Source organism: Euprymna scolopes, chromosome 12 (assembly GCF_053919585.1).
Source record: "Euprymna scolopes isolate OS-2025 chromosome 12, ASM5391958v1, whole genome shotgun sequence".
Taxonomy (NCBI): Eukaryota; Metazoa; Mollusca; class Cephalopoda; order Sepiida; family Sepiolidae; genus Euprymna; species Euprymna scolopes.
In genome coordinates, this window is record NC_136493.1 from 66,412,237 (window position 1) to 66,434,351 (window position 22,115).

A 22,115-nucleotide genomic window follows, 5' to 3' on the forward strand; every position below is an offset into this window, starting at 1 on the left:
GGACTTCCAGTGCTAAAAATGCCTCTTTTTGTGGCTCTTTTTTTCATATTTCTCAACTTGATATGTATGACTATATAGTGGTTTTTCATGGTGATCAACTCAAATATACATATGTTAAGGCCTGAAACTGCACTGTTATCCATTTACATTGGGATTTGGCATTCCTAGGGGATCAAAAGCGATCAAAAATACCCCAAAATGGCCATAAATTACACTTTTTGCCCCATAGCGTTTGAGCCATCCATTAGATTTTCCTGAAACTTAGTCAAAATGTGGAGGCTATTGTTCTTAATATAAATTCAGTATGGGTGACCCTGGCAAAATTCCAGTTCGCATTTCTCTGGAACTTTTAGGGCTAAAAAGACATGCCTTTTAGGAACTCTTTTTTCATATTATTCAAGAATTGATATGTATACCTATATAGTAGTTTTCCATGGTGCTGAATCCAAATATACATGTCTTAAGGTGTGAAACTGCATCGTTTGTCCATTTTCACTGGCATTTGGCATTCCCAGGAGCTCAAAAGGGATCACAAATGCCCCAAAATTGCAAAAAAATGACACTTTTTACCCCCATAACTTTTGCTCTATTCATTAGATTTTTCTGAAACTTGGCGAAAATGTGAAGGCAACGTTAGTTCTTCACATTTCTCACATTCATCATTTCTTCACTATTTTTTGTGACGTCATCTCATATGCAGCACAAGAGGGGGACCACGCACGTGCTGCTTGTTAGGATTGGGATATACCAGTATTACCAGGTCTGTGAGCTTCATTTTAAGGTTATCAAAGGTAGACTGGTATGCGTTGTCCCATTGAAAACACGTTTCCTTATCAAGCAGACTAATGGCTCATAGATATCAGGAAAATTTTTTATAAATCACCAGTAGTATGAAATCATACCAATGAAAATCCTCACTTGTCTCACAGTGGTTGGAGTTGAAATCGATTTTAAAGCTTTGACTTTGTCTAGGTCTGAATGTGTACCCTCTCACTAACCTTGAAACCCAGATCCTGTATTTCATTTCTAAAGAACTCACACTTTATGGCTTTTAACCTGAGGTTGTGCTTACGCAAACTGCCTAATACCTTATCTATGTTTTAAATAGTATCCCTTCGTATTGGAGAATATTAGTATTGTTGTGAATATGGATTATATCCTCTTTGATAATCCGAGCTATAAAATCTGTACATTTCCGCTTGTCAAATAGATGAGTAGTAAGATTCTTAATTGAATAAAAGATTACAAGACGAAATCTCTTATCCTGTTTTCATTACAATTTATTAAATTAAGAATAAACAATTTATGCAATCGGAGCGATTTACCACAGATCCAGAAAGCGATTTAGCCAACAAGTGCTGGAAACATTGGCAGGAGACATTTACAAATTTCATTGAGGTTGTACATTTAGAAAGACCAGGACATCCCATCAATAAGTGTGTGTTCCTAACCCAACCACCTGTTTCACACAGACAAAGAAATTATCTTGGATTGCATAACCTACGAAGAAGCAATTGATGTACTGAATGCTACATACATAAAGCCCAAAAATGAGATATTTTCTAGACACTTTCGTGGGACTTGCCAACAAGAATCAGGCAAAACATTAGACTATTTCCTTAAGAGCCTTCAGAGACTGGGCAAAGATTGCAACTTCTGCCTAATGACGGCATTAGAGGCCTTCATTAAAGGCCTATGTAATGCTCAGATAAGACAACGTCCTCTTGAGAATAAGATCTTTACACTTAGAACAGCTTACGAGTAAGCCTTTACCTTTGAATGTGCTATACAGCAGTCTAATTCTTATTTACAGCCAGACACAATGGGTACCACGTTAAACCCACCTGTACCTACTACCCGCCCCCTATGATAGTCCAACGAAGCTTCAAGAACAATCAGTTACTGCTGCTTTAAAAAGGGACACCTGCTATTTTTGTGGCTTATCTAAACACCTACGAGTTTCATGCTTTGCCAGAGATACTCGTCATAAATGTGGAAAACTTGGTCATTTTTCAAAGGTATGCAAGTCTTTTAAAACCCTATACAAAGCCACTCGTCAAAATACATCTGCAATTATTAGCCACCTCCCCTGACTGCTCTTCAAAAACTATTGTAAAAGTGAAAATTAACGGGAGATCTATGAATACCCTGCCTATATACATTCGGACCAAGGGGTTTCTGTCATGTCAGAGCAGCTTCAACAATTTCTACAGGAATGAAGAGTAGATATAAGCCGGACAACTCCCTACAACCTAAGGGTGATGCCGTTATATCTTTTGCCAATGCGGAAGATATAATGCCATTATTTGGAAGACCGTTCAATTGGCTGCGTCAAATAATGGATGTTTGATTGATAATTAGGAAAATCTCCTTCCCGTCGCATTATATGCCATTCAATTGCTATTGTATACTGCCATGAATGCCACCCTACATGAAAGGTTTTTACCTTTCAGCGACAAAGTTTGGCAGGAGCTTTACTTCCATCTTGCCTCTCTCAACCTGGTACTGCGTTTCTGAGACGACATGCACGTTACACCAAGAACGATTCCTTGGTAGATGACTTAGAGCTCATAGAGGCAAACCCCCAGTTTACTCTAGTACAATATGCAGATAGTAGAGAGTCTAATATGTCTCTCAGAGACCTAGCACCTGTCGGAGATATACCAGGACCATAGACAGCCCCTGAGGACAGACCAACTCCCCCTGACACTAAACCCCTTTGGAAGATCAAGGCACTGAAATTGCTCCTGACATGTTGTCTAATGACACTGTCTTTGTTGGGGCTCCGTCAAACACTTTGAATGGACCAAACTCTGAATCTCTGACAGATGAGAGACTAGCACAATAAAAACATGTTCATCCAGAAACTGACTCTGACACGGAACAGCCTGTTCCTCTGAGAAGGAAACATTTCGAAGTGAGGTATTTTAAAGCCCAGAGACTGGCTTTCACTGAAGAGTCTCCCTGTTTGAGTACTTTGACACCGGATCATGGATTGTCGAGGCGGCCACTGCAAGCTCATAGGGAGCCTGAACATTTAAGGGACTTTCTTCCCTATCAGTGAAAAATTTGGTGGGGGAGAATGTTGTGAATATGAATTATCTCTTTGATAATCCAACCTATAGCTTTAGCGAGTCCAAATGGCATCACGTTAAAGTGGTAGGTGAACACAGTTTTTTCTTTATCATTCTTATTCAGTAACCTGACATTAAATCTAATTTTGAGAAGTATTTTGCTGACTGAAGCAAGGCTAATATGTTTCAATAACTGGTAATGCTCGGGCATACTTCTTTGTGACTTCAATGCTCTAAAGTCTACACAAAATCTCTTACTGCCATCTTTTTTTTTTTTTTTTTTTTTTTTTTTTTACTAATACAAAGATTTTTGTGGAATGAGGTGAAAATAATTGGCAGGGATGCAAGGTGGAGAGTCAACTAAAGGAGGCAGTACAAATTCTAAAAAAAAGAAAAATTACCAAGCAGAACAAGCCTAGACTTTAATAAGCATTTGGGAGCCTTTAATTATACACCCTTAAAATTTGACAATGAAAGGGGGATAATCCTCTATCGATCCTTATTAGAGTTACCTCCCTTTTATCAACCAATTTTTTCACAAATTCAAAATTAAAACCATAAAATAGAGACTAACTCACTGAATACAAAAATATCTTGGGAGTCAGTAACTTTTCTCTTTTCTTTTCCAAACAGCAACCAACATGCCTTAAGTATTAATACACACAGATGATAAAACACTTTGGATAATCACAGATTTCAAGGATGTTCTGCTAAAATCGTCATATTTTAAAAATCAAAGCAGTTTAAAATACCACTGTTTTGTACTTTGGAATGAATTAATAAATAATAATGTACATTATTTATTTTAAGAGTTTGAAGCAAATAAATTGATAAAAACGTGAACATCGTAAAACGGCGTTTTCAGTAAGATTTTGTCATTAACTACGGTTAGTGGTTCATAATATGAGTGTCAAATGCCCTCTTAAAAAAAAAAACTCCCTTAATGCTACCTCTAACCCTAGGTATGAGTGGCAAGCCTCCTCCTAAAACCTTCTTTAGCCCCAACAATAACACTAAGTCTGAGTGGCAAACTTCCCACCAAACAAAATTTCTCTGTAAGCTACATATAAGTGTCTAAAAATAAAAAAGAACAACTGGAGCTGATTAGCGATGAACATAACCTATCACTATGGTGAGAATTTTCTAACTATCATCAACTGTGGCTGCTCTAGATTTGCAATATGGCGGCCACTGTGTTGGACAAATGTAACCACTATTATCCGACAATTGGAAGATATTTTTCTTGAGTGATGCCCACCGATAGAAATACTGACCAACAACGCCACTGCTCTTACCAGTAAAGTGTTTAGAAATTTACAAATAATTGGGGCGTACATCTGCGGTTTTGATGTGCCGTCTCACCGAGTGGAAACGGAATTGTAAAACAAAGTCATAGGGCTGTTAAGACCGTAGCAGTTAGAAAGAATTTTCAATATTGGAGATGATCTACGGGCACAACATCACTGTAAAGGATGACATTTCACCTTCCACATAGATATCATGTTCGAATCAAAGGTGTTAAAGCTAACCTACTGCCCAAACCAGAAGTGATTGGAGGGAAACATGACAGAGGAGATGTCGTTTGGGTTAAAAATCCGTGTGGCAAGTGCACAACAAAATATAACACGGGTCGCGTTACTGAAGTGATCAGCCCAAAGTCTGTGAAAGTTGATGCGGTTCCTCATCACGTTAAAGACCTTTTAACCAGTTATACAGATGCACTTATCAAGTGACGAAAGTGATTTCAATGCTAGTAACCTCCCAATTGGTGAAGTGTCGATTGAAAGCTGACCCACAAACAAGAGTACGCATGAAAGTGAAGCCTGTATTATTCCTCTTCAAAGAAGTACCTCACAAAGACGGGTACTACTCCCCTGCCCTAAAAAAGAGAGCTAAAATGGTGATGTCGCTTTTGTATTTGACAATCATGTGTGAGAAACGCAAACACTATGCAAATTAGATTATGCAAGATGCATAAAAGAAGTGGTAAAAAGAACAACCGGGGAGTTGAAAGATGGCGTGTTATGCAAACGAATGTATGTATTATCAAGATTACTGAAGTTGACTCAAAAGATTGTCAGCAGGACAGAACACAACTTTACATAATTGTCTATAGAAAAAAAAAGCACACAGGATTTATCTCCTATAGAAAAAAAAAATGGTTAACTGCCCTAAAACACTGGAATGGCCTAAAAGTAGGAATGATTTTACATTAATTTCTAAAATAATATTTATTTTTCATTAAAGTTTTTCAAGGTGTTCACACATAATTGCCTACATATTTTTAAAAGGTGGTCAAATGGTGGGAGGTATTAATCTACAATAATACTAAAAATATATTGCAATATATTAATTTCTAAACAGTCCTAGATTTCGATTTCAGTTATTTTTACATATAATGCATTACAATTCAGCTTTGAGTCCTCTAACTTCTTTTCTTTTAATGGATACATGGCATTTTTAAGGAATTGCAGCATATTTATGTGGATTTACTGCAGATTATTTGGAAACCATTAATTTCTAGAAATTTTTAGTTGCATATTCTGATTCCTTATATACAAAAATAGTCATAACTTCCTTAATTTTAATCGGATTTAAAAAATTTTAAAAATTCATCAAGTTCTTTCTGTATATAGCAATATTCAAATATTTTAAGCCGTTTCAATTTTTTCATGTGTATTGCTAACTTAAGACGGTCAAAGGGCAATCTGACTGAAATGTTGCACAAATAACACTCAAGATGAGAACAATAATCCGATCAATACAAGTAATGTAAACATTCAGACCTTATCTCAAAAATTCAGATCTTATTATTTTGTATATCTGGTATGGTAATCTCAGTAATGCTACCAGCTGCATTACACTTAGCTATCTGACAACCCCTTTTTAAAGATTGTAGACAGAACAGAACACAACTTTACAACTCCACTGAAATCAGTTTTTAAACTAGAGACAATAAGAAGATTTTCTTCAACTAACCAACATTCGAGTCACCATTGTCGACAAATTTGTTACTGGTGACCAGCCATTCACTATAACTGTCACTGAAGAATGACTTAAAACATTTCACAATAAACTCACCAGTTATTTCTGAAGTAACATTGTAAACAAACAATGTGTCGCCAATGTTTAACAATGAGGAACAGCAACTTAACGACTTCAAATTCCACTAGAATAGTTCAAATTTTAAAAAAGTTGTGTACAACAATTCTACAGAGACAAATTTGAAACTCTCATCACAACAAGCCTTGTGTTGACAAAGTGGATTTTACAAAACTGTCCGACAGGGACAAATTCAAAATCTTTACTATTAAACATTAAACCAACAAAATACTGATCTGGTGTCGCTTTTCCCCATGTCTGTAATGCCATCTACTTCCATTTCGTCATCTCCATTGTGTTGTGGATCTACCTCCCGACCAATGTCCATTGGTTTGTCAGGATTGGATTCCACAGTGGATCCAGATCTGGTTTACCTTGTGTGGCGTGAAATGGGCCATCCATGACATGGTACATTTTGAATAGTTACGTAGCGTTACTAAGCCACTACTATCTACTCGTACCTGGTATTGTCGGTTACCCTGTGTTTCTATGATCCTTCCTGTTTTTGTTCACGACAGAGATGTTTACCTTCTTGGTTCTGAATCAGGATCAAGTCTCCAACCTGAAGTTCACTGAATGGATGGCAGTGCTGATTATAGAACTGATTATTCCACATGCGCCTTTTAACCATCGCCAACTCTCTTGGTTTGCCTATCTCCTTCCATTGCCTCCGTGTTTAGCACCTTCCCTTTAGTAGAGGGAGATGATCCTTAATGATTCAACCGTAGAGCATTACGTTCAAGGGAGTGTTATGGTGGGTCACTAGTGCTCTAGCAACTCTATCATGATATAAGTGTCAACTGTTTACTGTGTTGTCATGAAGTATCCATCTTACGATCTTCAGGATGGTGCTTTACCTTGAATCTGTACTCCGCATCCTCTCTTTAAAATTAAACAGGTGAGGGGCTTTAATATTTTCTAAGGCCTGATCTGAAAATATTTTTACCAGTGAAAAATGATCCACTGTTACCAATAAATCTGGCCAGCCAAGTATAAACATTCGGCTAACTCTAGTCCATAGACTTCACCTTCCATTGGTGCGTATCGAGATTCCGCCTCACTTCCAGTGACCCTCGCCATATCCTATATTCAGCTTGCCAGGAGATTTGCTATGTTTTTGAAATAGAAAATAGGAAATCCCTGTTTTACTATAGTCAGTTGCCAATCCCGTTGATCTGTTCATTTTAAATGTTCGAACATTTTTTTCAATTTCCTCCACTATTAAATTATCCTCTTTGATTCCTGAAATAAGTGTTCCAGCATATCATCCCAATAGAACTTCCTATTCTTTGCTTTCAACAATTATCAAAGGAGTGCCATCACTTTTGATTGGGAAAAAGCATATCATACCTGATTTACAAATCCAAATCAGGACCTGATGCTAGTAATATTTATAGGTGTATAGAAATAAGGAATGAGTTCTGACATTTTCTTTGTGGGCTTATTACCACTATTGGTGACGAGGAATCTAGCAAACTCCACTTCTGTCTCAGGAAAATTAAATTTATCTGGGTTGAACACAATGCCCTTGTCCACAGAGTGCTTAATGTACTCAATCGTAGGCCAGAATGAGGACTCTATAGAGTCATCCCATAGGAGGCTGTCATCTATGCAATGGGTTTTTCGGGTCATATCTACCTTGATGTCGTCAAACCAATAAATATATCCATCACCTGACCCATGGAATTTTTGAGGAGCATCACAGTTTCTGTACTGGCCTCACTTGGTGATGAATGTGGTAGTATCCCATGCAGTTAGGGCCAGCGGTAGGCTGTTCTTTCCATTCCATGCATCCAGGACCATCTTTTACCTGTTTGCATGTGGTCAAACAGGAACGATGTATGTCTTCCTCTGATGGCATTGTTCAATCCACCATTCACCTCGAGGAACCATCTTTCTTCAGTGTTGCAACCATTCTTGAACACCAGGTGGTGAGGTGCCTACTGGTACTGGGCCTATTATCTCTACAGCAACATCTCTGTCTAGCTCTTCTTTAACTCTCTTCTTCCAGTGATGGGGGACATGTATCAGCATGTATATAGCTGTCAACATTGCACTTAGAGTAAATTGGATGTCTTGTGGTTTACCTTCCATCATCTGCAGTGGTTAATGAGGGCAGGTGTTGAACGCACTAGATTTAAACCATTGCTGAAGTTTATACCCGTTGACTTTTATAGGTTTCAAAGTTGCAGTTTCTGGCTTTGTCGGTGGTCTGCAGAGGCATTCAAAAGGGGATGTTTCTTTCATCCTCTCAGAGCTGCACTGTGACAATGATGCCAGGAATTCAGAAGGCAGAAGGCCCAGATAATTTAACACGGTTTGTGACAAGTAGAAACTGCATGTGTTGTCTGATATATATATATACCGCTTATCGTGTCTCTTTTGCGTAAAAATAGGACTCTCTTGACGTGTAGGCAGTTATTAGTTATGCCTCTATTCCAGTGGGTATTTGGTGCTAAATACTCATCTGGGTACCTGAGGAGTCTCTGAATTTGAAGCCCAGTCAAGCAAGTCTGGGCCCTGTGTCTGCAAATGTGGGTACACTTATAGGTTTCCTCAGTACCCATCTGAAAGTTGCGTGAATCTTGGGTATCATGGTTATTTCTGCCCCTATTGAAAGAGACAGTTCTGGGGTGGTCCTCTAAAATCGTTTCTCAGCCCATTCAAAGTGAGGCATATTTATTGGCTGTGCACTGTTGATCTTGCAAGTGTATCAGATTTTTCGTATAACCCTTTCACTGTTACCAGTCATATTTGTTGCACAAGGTACTCCTTCATTACAGAGTTGAACTCAGCTGGTCCCATCAAGTAAAACATGAACCCGTTTGTCTCAAGTTTGATGGTCGCTCGTAACTGATTCCGTATAGTAACTGGGTTGTCCAGTTGACACATGTCTTTGAAATGGGCCCATGAATCCAAGAATAATGCCCATTCTCCTTCAATGGCGTCTTGCCCTATGGATACTTGTTCTGTTGTTTTTTTTTAAATTTGCAGTGAGTTAGGGCAGCCTAGAAGCATTTCTTTTCTGAGTTCAATATTTTCTTGTTGGAGTTCTATCAACTCTTTTATAAGTTTAAGGTATTCCTGTTCCATGGCATAATCCCATGTAATTCAGCATCCAGAGTTTAATTTTCCTTTTTGCATTTGTTGCTAAATTTTATCGGTTTTGAGTATATCTTGTTCTTAGTACCATTTAGAGTTGCAAGAGCGTTTAGTATTGGAAGAGAGCCACTGGTGCATTAGAGCAGGTCGATTTTGGAACCCCGGTGAGACAATGGTGATGATGTTGAGGTTTGACATAGAAAGGACCTACACAAAATATTTTTTCTCAAAATCGTTATCTTTGTTTGAGGAAATGACTTTAAAAGTTGAAAAATTGATGTATGAAAAGTTTTTCGGTGAATTGTCAAGAACGTCCCGTCATCAAAACAATCCATACTGTTAAGAAAATAGAATCATTATTTAGAATATGTTTTAAACTACATTTTTAAACAAAATGAGTGAGGATAATGAATTAATAAAATAAATATTAAGTGTTTTCATTTTAGGAACGTTTTTTTTGGGTAGAAACATTTTAGATTTAACCGTTGCAAAACACACTCGTTATTGATATTGAAAATTAATGTTTGTTTATTATTTAATTTGAAAACATTACAATTTAGGCTTAATTATTTCGAAAGCAAAAACAAAAAAGACTTGTTTAAAATATATATTATTATATTTCAAGTGTCTGCAGTGAATTTAAACATATTTGTTTTATCTTTTTTAATTTGTCTTTCTATTAGGTTGGCACAAAAGCAATGTCATTTTTTGATGTTCAAATGAACGTCAAAAGCATTATTTTTGCACCAACCTAATATTTCACATCAAATTCTATTTGAAATTTTTATTAAAATATGGTAATACTCCAGTTTTATATTAAAACAAAATAAAATAGTCCATACAATTTTATTCTACACATTCTTTACGAAACATAATCACGTAAATTTTCAAGTTTTTCTACTTAATAAAAAATACTTTGCAGAAAATTAGTGTCAAATTTTAATTTGTTTTATTATTAGGGATTAATTGTTTTTAAGCAGTGATTTTCTTCTAAAATTATAGTTTTAAAAGCAGATAACACACAAATAAGTAAATGAGTAAATAAGGAAACTCCTTTAAAGGTTTTTCGTTATTTGTGCATCTATGTTATTGTGCTAAAATAACTTTATTTAGAAAGCCATTCTTAATATGGGAAGGAGGTTGTATTGTAACTATTCTGTACTTTCACCTAAAAATTTAATAAAAATTAAATTTAACTTGAAAATACTATTAAAAATAGTATAGTAACATAGATGCACAAGCACTGGCTTTTTAAACTCTAAACACTCGTTTAAAATGGCACAGCTACATCAAGAATGAATCTCTTTATGGATAAATTTATGTTATCGAACGAGGAGCTAAAATCTGCTAAAAATGTCTAAACTAAACACTGCCTCTGATTTGGTCCTCTTTCTTCAATACATCTAATTCAACTCTGCAAAGTTTTTCATTATTTCTTATAACTAGTACTTATTTTTTTACGTATGAAACTGGAAGATAGCCTAATACAGTTTCCTTCAGTTATAATTCATTTATTTATTTTACTTTTTAGATAAGAATGTCAGTAAAAGCACAACGTTCAGTTTTAACCTGTGGTTCACAAAATTTTCTGGTCCACCTTGTCATTTGGATGAAACAGTACCCCCAACTTCACGACAAGTCATCCAGTTTAGTTATTTCCTCAAAAACAGTTATCCCCACTTAAAAAATAATGAGATTTCTAAGTTAATTGCCAAGGAAATAATTAGTATTTGGCAAGCAGTCAATCCACAATTGCTCTTGTTAAGGTAACATTATATAGGGCAGAAGGTCAATATATTTTGCTATAAGAGGGCCAAACAGATTGACAGGAAATCTCTTGCAGCAATCTAAGTGAAAAGAATCAAGGAACAGATACACAGACTGTTTGATATATCTTCTTGTAGCTGTAAATTTTCTGTCTTGAGATGTGATGACTTTGCAGTAAAGTGCAAGACTGAAAATTGTCAAACAAGGCACATGATCGGCAATTGTCCTTCTAACAAGGATGTAAAATTAATTCTATAGATTCACCTGCAATTATGTTCCTTTTTTGTGGAAAATAAAATATATTGGTATTTATTATGTAATCTGGCTCTATTATTAAACATGCAAATTTTCCAATTTTCAGGTTCCACTAGAAGAACTGGCATTTACAGCAATTTTTAAATTAATTGATGGAACAACAAAAAGCCTAATAACATTTACTGGTTCTTTGGGGAAACTTTGTATTAATAATTATCAAGATTTGCCTCAAGTAGAATTCTAAAAAATTAGTGTCCCTCCTGATCATCATTATCTGACAGCAGAAGAAACAAATAATTTAAGTGTTCACAGAAGCTAGTTTTTGAGTATGCTGTTGGCATTTCTTATGGAGGAGTTAACTTAGAAAATTGGGCCTTTGAATTAAGGATGATGGCTAACATAAGCCACAAGATTAATGTGTTTATGGATGTCTTTCCTCAAACACTATGATAAATTAAACATTTTGGTCAAATTTATCATCCAAGTGTATGCAGTTAGTTGGTATGAGATTAAAACCGATAATATTTTTTTTTTTAACCAATAACAGTATATTTTAATATGATTCAGGGAACAAAACAGTTAACTGAAATCTAAATTACTGTTTTAAACAGTTTAAAATATAGTGCTTTTGCACTACTTCCGGAAAATATAATATCGATGATAAACTCAGATGAATTGGATGTGAGAGAAGAGGGCATTCAAACGAGTTTGTCCATTAGGTAAATAAATATTTATCTATTAAATTTTATTAGTTTTCTTAATTTACCCAAACAATAGTTAGTTTTATTCATATTACATCGCAAAAATATTTTAAAAAAATAAGTGTTTTCAAATAATTTTGTTTTTTTGTGTTGTATATGGGCAGGAAGCAAGACATAGACACATTATTACAAAGTCATCATGCTAGCAAATTAGACCTTCATTTTCCTCGAAAGGAAAGTATACAGAACAATTTAGTTCTATTATAACAGTTTATATGATTGCATTTAATAAAAAATTAAAATCCCAACTATCATCACTAGTGCCATGTTGATTTTCTGAAAAAAGTTGCAAATCGACCAGCCCTACTGGTGCAGTGGTGCATATGCTCATAATTTTATAGATCTAAAGGGAGATAACTCCTGCCTGCTTCCAGTTAGTTCAAGAGGCATAACTGTCACCTCTACATGGAGGAAGAAGAGAAAAAAAAGCACACATGAACAGCAAGTGATGGCACACATGTGGACAGAAAAAATGGGAACACACGTGGACCACAGTACTGGAAAAAGCACAATAATAGTAATAAATTCCTTTTGTTAAAACTGAAAAAAAAGCTGAGTTAATTTTCTTCCTTTTGTTTGTTTTCTTGCGACTGTCACAGACAACGTGTTGAGTCTAAAAGTAAAAATGTAACGACACCATCGAAAAAGATTAATGACTATGTTGCACATATATATCTTAATACTGTTATTAATGAAGTTCTTTTTCAATTTCAATGTCAGTTCTGCTTCAATTCTGAAGTTAATAAACATAGTAGTTATGTTTTTGTTTTTTAGCACTAAGATGGACTGTATCATGCCTAAGATTAGACATCGATCTGTTATTACTTTTACCTCCCTCTAGTCCGGGTTCCATTTATATACCTGGATCGGGTAATTTGCTTTCAAAATATTGTATTATTCACAAGCAGTAACTATCTAGCTAATAATCAATCTCAATGTTGCTCAACTTTATTGATCCTATGTCATTTGATGATGACATCTTTCCATGTGTTATTCTACTATTTTTGCTAGTCTGGCAAAATGGTATCATGATGAATGAACATGGCCACCCTGGAATTAAACATTAGTCTGATTAAGTAGTATATTAAATTCAATTATGCATTATTAATATAAATACATGTCAGATGGACAGATGCCAAATCCAAGATGCTGTCTAGTAAAGTTATACAGAAATTTCTGCTTTTTAATTACTACTAGTGGGGGGTACCCGGCATTGCCCAGGTGTTTGGAGGTGTGTGTGCTCGGGTGGAGAAGGGGTGTTTATCAAAACATAAGAATAAATAAAGTAAAAAAAACTAACGTAAGGCAAACGAACAATAAAGAAAACGCAAAACAGAAAAACAAACGTTAAAAAAAAAAAAACATGTGAAAAATGGCTTAAATAACCCTGCTTCGGGGGGTACCCGGCATTGTCCGGGTGTTTTTGGGTGTGTGTGGTCAGGCGGGGGTGGGGGGTGTGGGTGTTAATGAAAACCTAAGAATAAGCGAAGTAAAAAAAACAAAAATCTGAGAAACATGTGAAAATGGCTTAAATAACCCTGCTTCAATATTAAAATTTAAAAAATCGGAAAAAAAAAAAGACATCTCACACCACGATTCGAACCCAAAACCTTTAGGTAATGAGGCCGCGCTCTAAGCAACTGAGCTAAGATGACGTCCATGAAACTGTGTCGCTTTTTCAAATATTTAAAGGAAATCAAGTTACGACGTCGTATAACGCATGCGTAGAAGCGGATCGTCATGAGAGGACGGTTTTTGCTGATCCCCCTCCCCCTGTAGAAAACTGATCATTTTAGGGTGAAGGAATTAACGTTTTTGGCCAATTTTTCGATATTTGTCGGGCGAAGTTTAAAATGATACTGATCTGGCAAAAATCCTTGACCCGTGTGAAAAGTTTTTGCGAGACATACAAACACACATACATACATACAAACACACATTTTCGCTTTTATATATATAGACTAGTTGCCCGAGTGTTCGGATATGTGTGTGGTTGTTAATGAAAACCTAAGAATAAGCAAAGTAAAAAAAGAAAACAGAAAAACAAACGTTAAAACTTAAGCGGGGGGGGGGTACCAGGCGGTGGGGGTAATCAAAACATTGAAAAAAAAAAAACTAACGTAAGGCAAACGAACGATGTTAAATGTAAAAATCGAAAAAAGAAAACAAAAACAAACGTTAAAACTAAAAACCCCCCAAAAAAACACATGAAAAATGGCTTAAATAAGCCTGTTTCGATATTAAAATTTTAAAAATCGGTGGGTACCCGGGTGTTTTTGGGTGTATGTGGTCGGTCGAGGGTAGGGGTGTTAATGAAAACCTAAGAATAAGCGAAGTAAAAAAAAAAAAACAGAGAAACGAACGTTACGTGAAAAATGGCTTAAATAACACTGGTTCAATATTTAAATTTAAAAAATCGGAAGAAAAAAAAAAGACATCTCGCACCACGATTCGAACCCAAAACGTTTAGATAATGAACCAACGCTCTAACACGACGTACATGAAATTTAGTCAATTCTTCAACTATTTAAACGAAATCAGGTTATGATGTCATCTGACGCATGCGTAGAACCAATCTCGTCATGAGAGGATAGTTTTTGTTGATCCCCCCCCTGTAGAAAATTGTTGATTTCAGGGTGAAAAAATTAACGTTTTTGGCCAATTTTTCGATATTTTTCGGGCAAAGGATGGAGCTTCAGTATAATACCAAGTTTTAATTTTTGTTCTGTCTGTCGGAAGTTTTTAGCAGACACACAAACACACACACATACATACATACACACATTTTCACTTTTATATATATAGATGGTTATGATTATAGTCTTTCGCTTCATGTGGATGTGTATTTCTGCTAATATGACTTATTTTTATTTTATATTTTAGCAAACTCATGTATTAATAAACCAACCAGCCATCAGCTTTTTAAAAATTCAAAATCTGAAATAGCAGCAAGACTCAATAATCAAGGTACATTCTCTTTTCTCTTTTTTTTAATCTCAATCTATTCAATTTTTATTGTTTTGGAATTTTTCATAAAAGTATTTTTCCTCACAAAAACTAATTAGTATTGTATATTGAAACAAATCTATGAACAAAAGGATTAACAGAACTATGTTAAAAAATTATGAAACATAACAGAACTTGATAAATAAATAATCACTTCATTTCTTATCTGCATAGCTTTCTTATTTTTGGGATATCAAATTACATTTCCAAACAAATAGACATGTTGTAATCAATAGCACACTTTTTCAACCAATGTGCTGGTTTCTTTGAAACATGTAATTTATTTTCTGGCTAATTTACTTTCTCTTTCTTTCTAGCAAATAGACATTCATTAAAAAACATTTATTTTTTAAGATGACAACTCAGAAATCAACAAAACCAACAGCAGACATATTGAATATTTGGAAAAGGAAGTTGAATTTTGGAAAAACAAGTATGAAGAAGAAAAACAGCAACTCCTTCAACTAAAAAGTATATTTGAAAATGTTTTATTTTCTTATAATTTAGAAGAAATAATTATATCATAATCTTTGTTGATATGCCTTAGAGAAAGGAATTTGATATCACTTTAGGAATCGTTTCACTACTTTATTATGTAAGAAATCCAATAATAGTTTATATTTTAAATTTGTTATTTATCAAATATGCACCTGAAAAAATACGCTGATGTGATGGTGTCTTGCAATAAAAGCTGACCTCTAATCTGAATCTAATCTGAAGAGTAAACAAAAAAGATAAAATGGTAAGTCAGATTCAGACTGGATGATACAATCTTTTAAAAAATATGAGCATTGATTGATATTTCTGTTGACCATATATTGGTTACTATATTTATTAGGGGAAGTGCTTAATATAGAATGTAGATCTAAGATTTAAGAGTGTCAATATAGAATTAAGAATATTGACTGCTAATTTTTCCCTTCATTTGTCAAACTGGTATGATCACTCTATATAATTTATTCTGTGTCTATGCTCTTTATTATTAGTAGTATAACCTATTAAATAGATAAATTTAAGGAAACATTACTTCCTTTAAATGTTTCAAAAAGAACCCTGAGTGTTGGAGTGTGGGGTGTATATAACGTGTGTATATATACGTGTTCATGCCTGTCTAGTATATATAATATGTGTGTATGAAACCGATGCTCATATCGTCTAGTGCAGGTTTTCCCAAACTTTAAGACACTATAAAGCCCCTGAGCAGAGCAAAGAGTACTAACAAGATAATTTCTAAAATAAATATGAAAAGCATTTTTTTTGTTTTTGATTAATCAAAAATTGTTGCATTTTTGGTAATTTATTTTTTATTTTCTTTTTCATAAACTATCTTGAAACTCTTTACATGTGTATCATATATCTTTCCAGTAAAAACAAATCAATAATTGAATTCTGCAGCCATTTGATTTTTCATATAAAGCATTTGGAGTCCACTTTGGGAAACTCTGCTATAGTGGTTACAAATGTTCGTTGTGGATATGTGTGTGCATGTTTACACATAGTCAGAGTTCATGTAATATGGACAAGGTAATAGTCATTTGTTCAGGACAGGTTTAACAAACATGACACGTAAGCACAAAATGGCCGTTAATGGACTACTAACCTTGGGTTGTGGCTCCCGTCGTCTCTCGGGCACTGCAAGAAAACATTTCACTGTGAAGCAGTAACAACAAGACTTTTCTTTAGGTTTTCCTTGTTGGTCCCCCAACAAAAGGATGGTGAACCTGTAAATTCACCCTTGTCCGTTCGTCCGTTCGTACTTTTCTCAATAACTACGCCTTGGAATTTTTTTAATTTTGCACACATTAAACATGATATGAGTAAAAAAGTAACAGAATGGATTTTCCGGGAAAACTTTGGTTATCCCCTCCCTTCAGGGGTGCCTTTTAGGTTAAAATGTCAGTTTAGTAGTTTTAGACACTTTTGTGCTTATTAAAAAAAAAATTGATACCTTGGATTTTTATAAAACTTTCTGAAAAGTTGTAAGTAATTGATTTCTATATAATTTTGTTTGTCCATACTTCGCGATAACTCCTGGGTGTGCCCAAGGGTCCCTTTTAGAGCTAATAAAAACACTCCATTTTTGGGACTATTTTACCATATTTGTCCAAAATTTTCTGTATATGTCTATTTAGCAGTTTTGCATGGTGCTGAATTCAAATTTAATGGGGACTTAGTCATTTCTATTTTTGCATTGTGCAGAACTCAAATTTACATATGTTAAGGCCTAAAACTGCACCGTTTGTTCAATTTCACCAGGATTTGACACCCCTGGGGACTTTTTTGTGTGTGGGGGTGGGGGGTGAACTTAGTCATTTTTTTTATGCCTCGTTCACTGTGCACTCACAGGGGACCATGCATGTTCACTTGTTTATTCTCATTTTCACAGCTGTTCCTCTCAGTGCTTTCTCCCTTTAGTATTTACATCGTTTCTTAGTTAGCCCAGTCGAATGCTTCCACAACTAACAAAGCCAACCTTCTCTCAACGCTCCCTCATTCTATCCCTCTTACTTTTATCTCTAGTCTGTGTATAAAAACCTACTCATTCTTTGTTACCAGGTCAATTCCATTGATTATTGTTTTTAAAACATTGGATTCTTAAATCTATTTTATTACATAAATATCTCTGTAATATTTTATTCATAACATTTCTAAATCTAAGTTAACATTCCTCTATTAGATTTTAACTTAGATTTTAGCTAGATTTAGCTTAACATTCCTTTCTTTCAAAACATTCTCTCTGCATAACTTTTTCTGCATAACACTTAGTAAATCAATTATAATAATTGTTCATACCTTTAGCATTGTCCGCCACAACATAACACAATGACTACACTGTCATCATAGCCAAAAGGCCTAACATAACATGAGCATGTTATGAAATAATGTCAAAATAGCCTGTTGCTTTTAAAAGAGAAATAAGGTCTTATTTACTTGTCATTTTTATGTGTGAGAAAATTCATCCCCCAAGCAGAGACACTCTGAATAGAAAGCAAAATAGTTGCATAATTTCATTGGCAGTTTATCATGAATGAGAAAGGCTCATGTGATGAATTTATTCTTTCTCAGAAAAGTTAATTTCTTATTTCGGGGGACTGAGATCTTTTGTCTATTGTCATTTATTTTCTCTTGTGTTTGGCTAAAGTTATTTGCTTTGTTCTTTTTTACTATGGTACTTAAATTCTCTCTTGTGATTCAGAGACCATATTTTTGCCCTTTTTCAAAATTGTGGCAGTAGTAGGGTTCTTCTCCATACCCACTTCAGACAATTCTTCACTATGTCTTTCTACTGCTAGTAATGACAGCAGTGGAGCCACCTGCTCTCAACTAAGTGATTAACAAAGTCCATCCTTCAAACATGAGCAGTGCTAGTATATTTTTTAAAACTGGTACTGATCTTGTAATCTTCCATTATAAAATGATATGGCTTGTGCACTGAGACAACTGATTCAATGTCCTCATATTTGCTTTCGACTGCTCTTTGCATCCCATGGACTTGTTGAGGACCAGTAAGTAGCATGGAACGCCGAAAATGGAAACAGTTGTCTTCCTTCTCATCAAGTATTTCAGTTTGATTTTAATGGTCTTCCAACGCAAGTTGAACTTCGCCAGTTTTCTGCATCTTCTTTTTTGGGAAACAGTATGTCTCATATTGCAAAGTTTCTCTTCTGTGATTCAGAGACTGCAGACACCATATTTTTGCCCTTTTTCAAAATTGTGGCAGCAGGAGGGTTCTTCTCCATACCCACTTCAGACAATTCTTCACTATGTCTCTCTACTGGCATGTGCTGCTAGAATCTTGAGGTTCCAAAGAACATTTGCTATGGACTTGTTGAGGACCCCAATCGGGCCTTTTATTTTGGTGTCTGAGATGACTAGAGAGACTATTCGCTTTCTAAATTCTTCTACGTATAATCTTTACATTGTAATAGCCTTTCTGAGGTTAATGGGGAGATTGTTTTGAGGTCAGTAGAACTGTTACTTGCTGCTCTTCTAACTTGATTGAACTTCCATCTGTAAGTGCATTCTGTTGGAGTATGATCTGTTATGGAGTATGTAGTTATAGCTACAATTGACTATTAAACTGTGTGCATGAAACACACCCAGCTCTATAGGTTTGTATCTTCCTGTTAATAAAGCTTCTGGCGTTAAACGTACAGCATGACCTTGTGTTGTTTCTCTGCATTTGCTTTATTACATTGTGTCACAAAGTGGGATTGTTTCTTTCTATTTTGTCTTCTTTCTGTTAACACTTTGTGGATAGTTTCACTCATTCAGCAAAACTATATCATGTATTTTTTTGTTTACATCTCTTGGCATGGAATAAAGTTTATCGACCACATGGGGTCAAAGTTGAAACTTGGACATTTTTACATATTCTTCAGCAATTAACATGGCATACACAATTCCATCACCACTAAAAATTGAAATGGATGGCAATTTAATAGAGAACTAACCTTTTATCAAGTTAGCATGGGAAAAATATTCGACTGTAATGAAAATTGATAAAAAAGGAGAAAATAGGAACTTTTCTTTCTTTAATTAGTAAGGAATATCTGCAAATATATAAAAATCTACCAATGTCGGCAGAGGAACAAACAGGTACTAAAAGTTTTCAAAAAACTCACAAACTATTTTGAACCCAAACAAAATGCCATATACCAACAGTATATGTTTAATTCCTGTACACAAGAACAAGGCGAAAAATTTTGTGTTTAATTCAGAAACTTGAAACGTATGAATATGGCACCCTTGAGAATTGACAAATGCGTGATCAAATGGTAATAGGCAGTAGCAATAATAATGTACTGTAGGCAGGTGCCTTGGCGAGTCTGGCCTTACCTTAGACTGAACAATAGATATTTGTAAGAGCACTAAACAGGTTAAACAACAATTTGGTAAAGTAAACAACTCAGCAAAGATGATCCACAAAAGCAGACAAGAAAAAGGGTCATGAATTTATAAAGAACTGTAAATTCTATGGCCATGACAAAGGGAAGTGTTCTGTCCTATGGACTCGTGCACTATCTGCCTAAAGTGCAATTATATTGTCCGAGTATGCCAATCACAGGTACAACCCATTCCACCTCAGTGGTCAAATAAGTCCACAACAAACTGCAAAGGTGTGCTATGTGGAAACAGAAGCGGCCAGCGGTGACAGAAGTATCTATATTCTGGGAGCTTGATCAGATTGCAAACAGTAACATGCAGACATTTGCTTATCCATCCCAGGAGGCAGCAAAAAAACTGAATGCAAATTTCAAATTGACAGTTGGAACAAGCTGTAGTACTCTGGCCTTTGCCAACAACAAACACGTCACAAAAGCACCACCACAGCCTTCTCAGACAAAATTGAGGTTGTCTGGTAACTCCATACTTCAACTCTTTGACTCCACTGTTAAGTGAAGTAAATGGTATAAAGAAAAAATCACTTTTCAGGTTTCACTACTTTTCATACAAACTACCTTATCTCTAAAGCTCATATCTTTCAATTAGGTATTTGTGCAACAGCTGAGAAGAAGATAAAGTTAATCACAAAAGAAAATAGCAGAGTCTCTTTGCCAGTGAAAACAGAATTAAAAAGAAAATTTGACAAATTGACTAATCAAGGATCACAGAACTAACTTCATGGATCAACAACATGGTTGTTGTCTGGAAACCAAACTGTGGATATGCATTGACCAAGGATTCTGGCGAAAGGACTGACCCATCAAATTATCGCCCCATTAGCCTCCTCCCACTTTTTGCCAAAATATTTAAGACCTTAATTAACCATGCTCTAGTCCATCACCTTACAGATGCTAAACTCCTGACTGACAAACAATATGGATTTAGACAAGCTCGTTCCACAGCAGACACCCTAACTGTAATCTCTGAACGTATATACCATTTACTGGACTAAGCGGGGGAGGGCAGAGCGGTAGCTCTAGATATATCTAAGGCTTTTGACAGGGTATGGCATGAGGGTCTCCTCAGGAAAATTAGATCATACAGTATCACTGGTAGAATACTTAACATAATTAAATCCTTCTTAGATAAGAGAAAAATCCAGGTTGTTCTCGACGGTCGTACATCTAAACAATATGATATAAATGCGGGGGTGCCCCAGGGTTCTATCCTTGGACCTCTATTGTTCCTGATATTCATAAATGACCTCCCCGACAAAATTGCCTTTGAGATGGGTATATATGCTGATGACACTACACTCTATGGCAGGCACGACAGGAAGACGAATGAACACATTTCTAAAGAAATGGCAGAAACACTAGAGGAAGACCTCCAATCTGTGGTAGAATGGGGACAAAAGTGGTTGGTCGCATTCAATGCCGCCAAGACTAAACTAGTTTCATTCAATAATTACAAGAAACTCTCTCTACCACCTATAGCAATGGCCAACGACTCTTTATCTGAGAGTACATCTTTCAAACTCCTTGGCCTAACGTTCACAGTAAACATGAGTTGGAACAATTACATTGAAGGCATTGCCAGGGCCGCTGCAAGAAAGGTAGGCTCTCTCTACCATGCTAGACAACTACTAACACCCGAAAGTATCCTGTACCTCTATAAGGCCACCATTCGCCCATGTATGGAGTATTGCTGTCACATCTGGGCTGGTGCATCTGCTACTAGTCTCTCGCTCCTTGACAAGGTTCAAAAGAGAGTCGCAAACCTGATAGGCCCTGAACTGGCATCTAAGCTTCAGCCTCTGTCCCATCGACAAAATGTTGCATCCCTCTGCCTTTTCTACAAGTATTTTAGTGGTGAATGCTCTGACGAACTGCAATCACTTGTGCCCCCACGACGTGAGCACCCTCGACAAACCTGACAGGCTGCTAAATCCCACCCCCACACTGTAGAGATCCCTAGATGTAAAAGATCTTTTTACTCCAATAGTTTCTTCCCCAGAACCGCTAGACTCTGGAATTCCATTCCAGGTCCCTGCTTCCCCAACAGTACTAACGTGCAGAAGTTCAAGTGTAACATGAACCGACATCTTGCTGCCCAAATCCCTACATAGTACCCCAGTAGTTGTTGCCCCTGATATTAGCCC

General features: G+C 35.8%; 1 protein-coding gene across 21 annotated transcripts in view; it reads left to right on the plus strand.

Annotated features, from left to right (window-relative positions):
- LOC145291308 (centrosomal protein of 162 kDa-like) overlaps positions 1-22,115 on the plus strand; it is a 927,819-nt gene that overhangs the window by 487,703 nt on the left and 418,001 nt on the right. For 17 of the 21 annotated variants that reach the window (XM_080137018.1, XM_080137021.1, XM_080137023.1 and 14 more), the window contains 2 exons: positions 14,945-15,028; positions 15,422-15,538. In XM_080137018.1, coding sequence (XP_079993144.1) covers positions 14,945-15,028; positions 15,422-15,538 — 201 coding nt within the window. The remainder of the gene's footprint in view (positions 1-14,944; positions 15,029-15,421; positions 15,539-22,115) is intronic. The other 4 variants (XM_080137033.1, XM_080137025.1, XM_080137034.1 and 1 more) reach the window with 1 other exon arrangement.